Raw genomic sequence first — 10,933 nt, 5'->3', positions numbered from 1 at the left:
TACTACTCCTGTCTGGGATATTTGTCCTCCCACTTTCTGTAGGTTTTAGTTAGGACGCTCTGGGCCTCTTTCGTCTCCACGGCTCCTCCCAGCGGCGCTCTTGCCTTCTGCCTGCTCTTTGATTTAACTGTCAGCGCGAAGTATATTTACCAATGGCGAATCGCATACGGTGGAATCTATGGACCAATCAGAGAACTGCTGCCCGAAGAGGGGCGCGGTATAGCTTTGGGGATTGCGCATGCGCTTCCCCCTGTAGCTGGACTGGCCCGGTGCCATGACGCTATCGTGTCATTAGCGGGCCGCTTCCGGTGATGGGGAGCGGGTGCTACGCTGGCGTCATGGCCGGCTCCAGGCTGGAGCTCAACTTCCTGCGGCTGCTGTCTCGCTGCGAGACCATGGCTTCGGAGAGCCCCGAGCGCGGGGACTGGAGGCTGGACAAGGTGGGTGACGTCACTTCCGCCTCCCATATGATGTCACTGGCTGTGAACGTGACGTGTATTAGTGGTATGGCCTTAAGTCGTAAAGCATCGAGACCGCCGGCCGGGCTCATTAGGCCAGACAGAAGACAGCGGGTGACACAGAACTGATACTTCTAGGACTGGCTATTACTGCTGGGCCGGTTAGTTAATTAAAAGACAGTTCATTAGCTCTCATGACTGACATCAATCATGGGGCGGGACATGAGACTTCACAGACAACCCGGTGTTTCCCAAAGACCAACATTTTGTTGTCTCACCCTGTGAGCTTGCATTAGCCATGCTAGTGTTATTTGACCGGCGTCCCCAAAACTGTGTGGACTGTGGAGTGAACCTGCACTCACACTACTATATTATTTTGTGTTCTGTCCGTCCTCATATAAGAAATGTCATGTTAAAAAAAATAAATAAAGGAAAAGTGTGAAGTCAAATATCTTTAGGGATGGGCCAGTACTCGGGATTGCGTCGTGGCAAAATATCTAGTCCTTGAAACACATACATTTCCATGTGCTATGGAAAAGCATTTTAACAACCGACAGGTGTTCTTTTACCAATAAATTCGTTATTTGCACTCAAGGTAGAATTTATAAACTCTGTTGCACATTGCACTGTACCCAACCATAGAACCCTGAGTTGTCTTGAGGGAGTGTACCCAAAAATATACTAGAATAATTTGCACAACTAAGAAATGTACTATTTTTTTAATATAGAACTATTGCACATAGTTTTTATGATGACATATTTTAATGTTTTTCCCTTATACAAATTGTATTGTCTTTTATGGCCGGTACGGTCGAAATAAAGCTTCTTTGATTGACTGACTGGCTATGGCAAAGCACTTTCCATAATTTAATGTTAAGTTTAAATTGCCCAACCTTCGAACACCTTCCTCCACTAATGGCACAAGAGCCGTTTTGACATGTATCAACACAGTGTCCATTTGAGATTGTGTCAGGCTTATTTGCTCCTCTGTTACACAATGAGCAACATCGTTGTAATGAAATGTGCCAAGTGCAGTTGCCAAAGGTTTAGCACCAATAGTTCACAAACCACGACCTGGCCCATCTGACGTAATAAGATGGGTCACGCTACTGGGTGAATGTCTTGGAGTGACATACCAGCGATAGGCAAGCCAACCAGGAGGCTGGTGGAACCCTCATTTTATGAAGTATGCAGAAAAAAAACATTGGTTCTTATGGGAAATAAAAAGATATGTGATAATACTTAAGCGCAATGTCTAATAACGCTAGTAAAGGATGTTAGAAGAGAGAAGCTTACACAAAAATGCAACCAGGAAACGAAATATATTAGTGTGTTTCCGGTCCAGTGAAGGCATGGCTTGGCAGTTCGGGCTGGACTGTTCCCATGAGGCTGTTTCCGGTCCAGGGAAGGCATGGCTTGGCAGTTCGGGCTGGACTGTTCCCATGAGGCACAGGGTCAGACTGATTTGCATATAGCCATGTCTGAACTGGGGTGGCAGAGTGGGCTAAAGAACGGTGATGGATTAAACCCAGATCTTTTGACTGGGTGTGAGTGTTTGATTGATTCAGATGCTCCGTCCATCACCACCCCCTTTTGTGCCGTATTTCCCACAAGAACCTTTGTGGTTTTTTTCTGTATTTCTCATATGCCCTGGTTGCGTATGAATACGGTTGCCTTTGTTTTATAAACACTACTAATTTTATCAGTGCCAGGCTTGAGCCTCAGGGAGTGAATTTCCGATCTTGCGTTCATGAAAAGGGATGCCCTTAAGATCTCAGCGTGTCAAGTGCTTTCTTCAGAGATGTGTCTGCAGTCTAAATGTCTAAATCCCATTGAGTAAGCCAGCCTGTCCTCCTCTGTCAGTTCTATTCAATTTCGTTGTAAAACTTGTTTGTTTTTTGAGTTGCTAGGCATATACAATGTCATTGTGCTTTAAAAACATATAGTTATATATGTGTTGTCATTGTTAGAAGGCCGCACGACTCTATGACTTAAAATGCCCACGGTATGAAGGAGAATGTAATTTTGCCAGATAAGCGGACAGTGACACGGAGTAAGATGGAATTCAGTTTTTTTCCCTGACCGCATAACAGCCTGTTTTGCAAAGCAAACATTTCCTCTTGGTGCTAAAATAACATGTTTATTGTTATCCGACTCGGAACAATGTATTGATTTTGGAAGGATGAAAGGCTATACGTACCCACCAGTGTTTGAAGTTGTGACCATGAGGTCAAACACTTATTCCTAGATTGGATGCATTAGTCCTAGATTGGATGCATTAGTCCACTGAACCATCTACCAGAGTATGTATGTGGAAACCCCGATAAAACCACACCAGAGTCTCACCTAAGACCGAGAATGACAAGAACTGCCTGCAGTGGTTTTAATCCTTTGATAATAAATATGTCCAGTTCAGGCAAGCCCAGCAGCTAAAATAATTTGTTGGGTGCCTAGAAGTAAATTGACACTGCAGGCTGTTACTGATCAAGCTTACTCAGCTGGCCGCTACTGATCAAGCTTATCTATTAATCGGTCTATAACACATCCATAATTCTCTAACCAGAGACGTTTTAAGGTATGGGGAAAACGGTAAACAACCCAGGGTTTACACCTTACAAGGCCCCCCCTGTGAAAGTGAACTTTCTCTCTGGCTCACTTCTGTGTATTTCTGCAGCTTAACCTTCAACGTATAATTCAATATTGTTAGACAATATAGACCTTAAATTGGTATTAAATGTGTAATAACATTCAATATTGTTCCAGACAGGGGCTCCCAAAATACTTTTTGCCCAGGGTCCCCTAGATCCTTAAGATGACACTGAATGTAACTCCGGTCAAGAAATCTGTGTAATCTTCTTGTAAAGTTATTCCTTTTAAAAATATGTGTACAATCCACATTTATGACCTCTTTTGACTTACGTGGTCTAAACGTGATACCCTTGGACTTTGGCTATTTTCAAGGACTCCACATGTGCTTACTGTTTTTGCAGCGTGCTTAGTTTCTTAAATTGGCCACTAGATGGCTCTATTTACCACACTTGTGTTTTGAGCTATGCAAAACTCTTAGTATCCCAAAACTCCTTAGAAATCGGGCATCCATGTGGGTGAGTACTACATAATTTTGTTTCCTATACAATAGGTGATGAATAAAGGCACCCAATCGCCCGAAACAATTTTTACTGTTTAGTTGTGTTGTTTTATGGTGTGGCTTGACAGTGCACCATTGTTAACAATTCTTTAAAATAAAGCTCCCCTCCTGCAATTGGTTGTGTGGTGCATCATGGCAGCTACTGTGCAGTGCTTGTAATGTATAAGAGCTCTTTTGTTCATCTCAAAAACACAAAGAATCGCCAGTCCTACATTTTTTTCTCTCTTAGATTAATTGAAAAGAGAAAGCAGTTTATTTTCCACAGCAGCTCACTTTTCACTAAATGCTTTAATCGGGTTTCCAAATGCTAGCATGACCTATTGGTTTTGCCTGTGCTTGTTTATAGCAAACCACTATACATTTTTTGAAAGCTAGTGTAATAGTTGGAAATGAGTGTAAGAACCCTAACACTTGAAACTTCTTCTGGGTAGTATTCTGTTATTTTTTTTTTGCATGTGTGCAGTAGTTCAGGCTGTAAATCCACGTTGGCACTGATCCAAAAGAATCAGTCGAGGCTGCTTGGTCTTGTCCCCTCTATAAACGGGGAATCATAAGCAACCCCGGTGAAGTTCTGTAACGCTTCTCTGTACTATAAACTCTCATTGGGACCCGGAGCCCTGCTCGAAGTGACCTATGTTGCATAGATTTAAAAAAGCGTTGTCCGTCTTCTGATTTCTTGTAGTTAGACACCAGAATTGAACAAGGTCAAACTCCTTGTCTCAACATTTAAAACTGAGAAATAAGGTCTGCTGCCGTGCCAGTTTAAGACTTTTTTTGGAGAAAAAACTTTACACCATGTTTTTGGGGGGAGGGAGGCATAAGACAGGCCCTGGGACTCTAGATTAGCATGTGATGCCAGGGTCAAAGAAAGGTATGAATCCAGTTTCACATGAAGTCAGGCACTGAGGGCAGGGGACATGTTTGTTTAACATGCAGAGGACACTCCATGCCCAGCAATTCTTCTGAAGATACTGATCATAGGCAAAATCTAATGAATATTGTTTTGAATTCGAAAGTTATTTTGAGATGTGAGGCATACTGAAGTTCCTTTGTCAGACTAGGCCCCTGCCTTCGCTTTCTCTGTGCCCTGATGAGATTTATGTTGCTTATTTTCTCTGTTTTCTCTGTTACAGTATGTGGGCGCTCTGGAATACATGCTGACAACACTTAAGAAGCACCCCAGGTGAGGCTCTGTGACTAATCGCGCCAAAATGTGGGCACTGATATTAGGGCACTTTGGAGCACATATGCAGAAAATTCATATGCCAAACATATCCAGATATTAATTATATGCCAAACATCAAATAGGAATTCCCATAAAAGGAAGGTGGCTTTCCCCCCTCTAAATAACGTATGACTTTTGTTTCTATATCTTTAAGCCACGTTGCTATTTACCAAGGCTTTCTCCTCGCGCTTGAAGTGATTGTATGCAGGACAGGGCAGCCTTTGGGTTTGGGACGCTGAAGTAAGCCGAAATAAATGTGTGGTGTATAGCACATCCTTGTGTGAAGTCAAACTTTTTTTATCATTCAGTGATTCTATTTTTCCTAGATGCTTTGATGAAGTACATTTTCTTTACTCTGAAGTTTCATGCCTTACTGGGCAACACAACGTTTACCAGAATCACATTTCTTCCCTCTTTGGCTCTATTGTGGATAGGGATTTTAATATCACACTCATGGTAAATTGAACTTTTTATGAGAACACTTTAGTAAGGTGGAGAAGTAGCACATTTGTGTGTTTTTCAAACTATGGTAAGAAAACGAACGAACTTCACTTATTTTTCATTTATCTAAACCGTTTGTTGTTCTTTGGTCTGCAAAAATCTAACCATTTGCAATTCAGAGTTGATCTTGCTCCATTAGGAACAATCCAGCCTGAACTTCCAAGCTGCATGCCCTCGTAGTGGAATAAAGACAATAGCAATTGTTGGAGCTCAGCTGTGAGGAGCAGGTCCTGTCCTAGGCATACTGAGCCATTGTTCTCGCCTGGGAATGTTTGGTGCACGCATGCCATCTCCCTGATTTGGGGGGGTGGGGGGCGGGGGGGGGGGGGGGGGTTTGGCAGTGATGAGGAATAAAACTGTCGGTTAACACCAACCCACTCCAACATTCATCCAGGAATCTCAAAGATTCAATCGCTGCATGTTCCACGTACGTAAATCCATCATAAATCTTTTCTCTTTAGAAGAAAAAAATATGACTGCATCCCTAGGTCCACAGTCGCCATCAAAACTCCTTTAACCAGCTGGGCAATCCTCTTGCTTGCACCCTTTCACGATTGTGCAGTTTCATGACTGAGCTCTCCCATCGACACCACCCTGGCGTCTTCTTGCAATCCAGTTTCTTTAAAACTCGCCACTTGCACATTCCTGATTGCTCCAGAAACATTCCTCCTTCAGTAATACCAAATGAAGATTCACTTTTGCCACTTTCCTTGAGTAAATAAACAGTTAGGCCTTCACCACTTTCCTTGAATTAAGCACCACTATGCAACAGCTTTTTCTTAATTCACACTCTTTAATCTCATTCTTTTTTTACGATTGCTAAATTTCCTTGCTTTTACTTCCCATCTTGAAGATGTGAACCACATCAACAAAACTCTACTACCAGGTTCACTGTCTTTAAAAGACGCAAAAGCGGCTTCTCCAATCACAACGATCCATCTATGGTATTTTTGCTGTGTTATAACTAATGCATTGTCCTACCATGTACCACTCCCCAGAGCCGTCTCGCGAGCACTCCTTGATTCTATCTTATTCTCTCTTCTCCATTAGATTAATTCTCATTAGATCATGGGCCAATCAGCAGCATCCTCTGACTAATTGCTCAACTGGACAAAAAATGACACATTTTCATTAGCACCAGTTGCATCCCGTTATCCATGATGTTATTCATCGAAGATGCCTTTCTTCAGCAATTCCTCGTTTAAAAAAATATAGGCCCGGTTTTCATGATCGCGTGACCAACCAGCTTCATTAGTTTCCAGTGAGAATGGTTCCTGCCCTTGTCCTCCGAAACTTCCAGTGATCCAATAACTTTCCTGGGTAACCTCCCACTGGATTTGCGGGACACACATACTTGGGACACTGGCACCTTATCTTTCTCTCTTTTGCTGTGCATTCTTCAGGATCAATCACCATGTTTTCAATTGTGTCATCTGTGGTAGTCACTTCAAGGTTTGCCTCTATCCTTTGGCTTTGCTTCTGCCCAAGTAACTCTGGCGGTCCACTGCACAGCACAGTTCTGCAACCTGCTGGAGGAACCAATTAGAACTTCATAGTAATCACTCAGCAAGCACTGATAGTTAATCTTTCACACTCCAGTAGTCGTGCAATTCAGCATTAACCTATACCTTCTTGACCACCCCTAAAGAGCTAGGGGCTCATTGCTCAGGACACCACATCATATCTATATGCCTCCTTCCATACCTAGCATTGGGGGAGAGGGTGTGGTTTAACAGCCCGAGCTGCCCACTTCAGAGCCAGTGGGAACCAGGTTCGAGTCTCAGCATCAACATTATGTGATTCTGGGCAAATCACCTAATCTCTCTGTGCCTACAATTCAGCAGCTTGAGGCCCTCACATTGCTGCACTTTACAAATCCTGGATTTATAGCGCATCATCATGTTTAAACAGCGAAACCCCCGTCTAATCTTTCAACATTTTCTTACTTCCCTGTCTCTAGGGAGTTTTGGTCGTAGACCTCTAAATGCCTACCTTCCACAGTAGCGAGGGATTTCATGAATTCCCAGTGCTTTGATCTCTATTTGACCCAAGTGGCCAGTACATTAGTTTGCCAGTCAGTTTGCCCATGAACATACAAACGTTTTACACGCTTTGAACCTTTGAGAGCTTGTTGTCAATAATATGGGTCTCACCATCTCAATGTATATTTGTTTTCATGTGCTGAAAAGGATTAACATCACTCAATGGATTGAAGTACAGAAATGGCATGCTGAAAATTGCCATTTGGTAAAATTGTAGCTATTCTTGTACATACTTCTGCTATACTTGTTAAGTGTCTTACTAGTAGCATACCTTGTATGTTCATGCATTCATGGTTGCTTGTGTCTAACCGGTGACTGAAAGGTTGGTAGGGCTGAGGAGTAATCCGGATCATATCTGCTTAGTGGTCTACTGTTGAATGCTGAATTTCCAGCCTCTTGCAGGCTATTAGAAAGCATCTCAAAATCTAGTGTGCTGCTGGCTTAAAAACTTGCTAGGGCTGAAGGTGTTACTTGTTATGAGCCAATTTGGTTGGCAGGATTGCTTTTGAAATGGTATAGATTTGTCAACCTTACTGTTGGCAGGCTGAAAGGACAGAGAAGTAGTTGGTTGCATGTTAGAATCACCCGTAGAAGGCTAGTGGCTTTGGGTAGAGGTCAGTGGCATGACATATTTGCACCTGAAAGGCTTGTACTGCTGGTTCAGATTTAGTCATGTCATTGTAAGATGAGAAGAGCTGAACATACTCAGTACCATCTCGGGAGGGCTGGGCTGGGGTTGAATCAGTCATATATTAATCTTCCATTCAGCGTGACTGACTCTGTTCCAGTTCGGTGATTAAACAATTTTAACCACATGGTATAAAGGCCAGTAAGTGTATTAAGTGGAAAAAGGGAGGACGAAGAAACACTGAAAAAAAACCTTCAAGATTAAGACCGATGATGGACCAGGTGTACTTGAAGGGGAAGGATTCAATATTGGCAGCACAAAAGAGACAACTCCTTGAAACAAGCACTGCTTAGTGAGCCAGCTGCGGCTGTGAAAAGCTGTATTGAGACGGAGGTGGCTGTCTGAGTCCTTCTCAGTTATTTTCTGATTGTCTGAATATACTTTAGGGGATCTCACACAGGATCATTTTAACAAAAAGATGCATTCTAGGAACCCACAGAGCCTGTTAGCCATATCATTGAATGTATAAACTGTTGGACATGGAATTGCAGAAAGATTGTGTTAGTCAAAGCCCCCAAGTGGGCGGCACTGTGGGTGGTTGCACTGAATGTAGAAGCAATATTCGTATGTGTATAGATTTTAGAGATATTCATTTTTGAGTGATGCATCCGTATCTAGTTTGATAGAAATATTAAGTATGTTTACATCCTGAATGAATGGAGTGTTGAAGTTCTGCAGTATACCTTTTGAACTGACATCCTGTCAGCATTCTTTCCAAAGATATAGCAGAAGATTGTTCGGTGCAGGTTAGAACTATTGTTTTTCCTGAACCGTATTCTGGTGCTTGAAAGGGAACTAGTGGATCTTGATTAGGTTAGTGACCATGGAAACAATGGGATGACGGAGAAGACCAGAGCACTGCAGAAACTACGCATGGAATAGCTTTTCTTCTAAGGCTCAGAAATAATGTATTACTTATATGTATTGACAACATATGCCGACATTCATCGTAATCAATCACAAGTCCTTCAACAAGGAGGCAGGAAGCCGGAGACAGATCTCCTCTCTTCCTACCAAATTCCTTTTGGTTTATGTTCAAACGTCAAAGTAAAATAAAGGAATGTGGACTCCAAATGGCTAAAACACTGTGCATAAAACTAAAAGAAAAAAGATTGGGTTAAGCATGGGCAGAGATTCCACCTTTCTAGATCAAAACACAGAAGAAGAGAGCAGAACAGCAAACTAACATTGGCAAAGCCAACATGTCTAGGTTTACTGAGCTAATGCATGCAGCTTAAGTACATCAAAGTTGTGCAAGAAACAAAAGGTGGATTGTGTTAAAGACTCTTATGGTTTTGATACAGTCCTGTTTTTGTTTCTTTCTAAATACAAGGTTATTGTTGTAATATAGTGCCTTTTTCAGTTCCACTCAAGCGGCCAAAAGCAATAGCTGAAAGATGAATACTCCACTGGGCTATTAGAGAATTGTCTAAAAAAAAAAAAAAGATGGTGAGCACCTCGATTTTGTGGTTTTACTTTTACAGCAAACCGACCACGAATTATCGCTGTAATTGACTTTGTGAGAATAACTACTACTTGTGGGTGCCCAGAGATCCGTGGCATTGATTGCTTCACAGTCACTTCACTCAATATTGCCTTGTCCTCTTTCCCCTTGTACCCCGATTGTTGTTCTACTGATTTCTTTGACAAATGCGATTTCTTGGTTGTGCCGAGTAAAATGTCAAGACATTATTGCATTATTAAAAGCAATATTAACATAAAAACATTAACCGTTGATTTGTTTTCAGTTCACCTACTCTAGAAGTGCTCAGTGAGTACTCGAGGAAAGTGGATTTCTTAAAAGGCCTACTGGAGAATGAAAAACTGGTAAGATGTATTTTTTTTTTGTTAATCTGGGTGTTGGTATTGAAGGAGGGTTTCTATTTTACTACATAAGCAAAATACGGTGGTTATTAGGTGTCGTCTATTCCATCCCGAAGGGATGGTAGGCTAGATTTTTAGGTCTCGCCTGTCGATGCGCATGCGCATCGAGCTTGCGAGCCTATTGCGGCTTAAACAACCTTTAACTAAGAAGCAAGGAATCGTGGCGATTCCTTGCAGTGCCCGTGACTTTTAAGCTCAATGCGCATGTGCATTGAGCTTAAAAGCGCGTGCACATCAGTTCCCTCAGCCGCAATCGCCGTCTGTTCCCTCAGCCGCATTCCTCCCGACACCTTTTGAAGTGAAGCTTAGCTTCACTTCAAAGGCCCCGGCTTCTTCGCACCCACATGCCGCTCTCCCCGCTCCGCCCCCTCCACTGCCCGCCGTGTGCATTTCTCCTCCACCCCCTCCCCACAGCAATGCCCTCCGTCTTGTTTGTTAATTTCCTCCAACTGCCCATCTCCTTTCAATACGTTTCCATTTAATCGCCTACCTCTCGATGTCCCTCATCCTCATCTCAACTCATCTATCACTCCAGCTATCTCCTCTTACACGTTATACGAATATCTCTCTCTTCACCTCCGTCCCACGATCTCTCATCTCTCTTCCTTTCACCCTCTAATCACGATCGTCTATTCTGTTGCTCTCCCCTCGCTAGCCCTCTCCCCCACCTATTAATCTTTTCTGTTTTCTACGCATTTTCACCCTCTTACGGCTTCCTTTTCTCCCTCGTGCTTCCTTCATCTTTCCTTCTCTAACCATTTCCTCGTCCGCCTCCCGCCATCTCTATACACCTCTCCCCTTCTGTGACCGTCACTCTCCTTCCCTGCATCTCCGTCGCTCTAAGCACCCCTATATCTCAGCCCTCTTACCCCCGTCGCACCTATTTAATCTCTAACTTCTGTCATGTCTCCCCAGTACCCATCTACTCCTGTTGGGTCACCTCGTGCTCTTCTCCTCTGTCCCACATGTCCTTTCATTTTCCCTCTC

General features: G+C 43.0%; 1 protein-coding gene across 1 annotated transcript in view; it reads left to right on the top strand.

Annotated features, from left to right (window-relative positions):
* Positions 1–204: 204 nt before the first annotated feature.
* Positions 205–10,933, top strand: part of USE1 (unconventional SNARE in the ER 1) — a 32,743-nt gene continuing 22,014 nt past the window's right edge. Inside the window, exons 1-3 of the mRNA XM_078670691.1 lie at positions 205–440; positions 4,740–4,789; positions 9,811–9,889. Coding sequence (XP_078526817.1) covers positions 312–440; positions 4,740–4,789; positions 9,811–9,889 — 258 coding nt within the window. The 5' untranslated portion in view covers positions 205–311. The remainder of the gene's footprint in view (positions 441–4,739; positions 4,790–9,810; positions 9,890–10,933) is intronic.

The sequence above is a fragment of the Lissotriton helveticus genome, chromosome 12, assembly GCF_964261635.1.
Source record: "Lissotriton helveticus chromosome 12, aLisHel1.1, whole genome shotgun sequence".
NCBI lineage: Eukaryota > Metazoa > Chordata > Amphibia > Caudata > Salamandridae > Lissotriton > Lissotriton helveticus.
The sequence above is the reverse complement of the archived record's forward strand: the minus strand, read 5'-3'. Positions and strand labels throughout refer to the sequence as shown.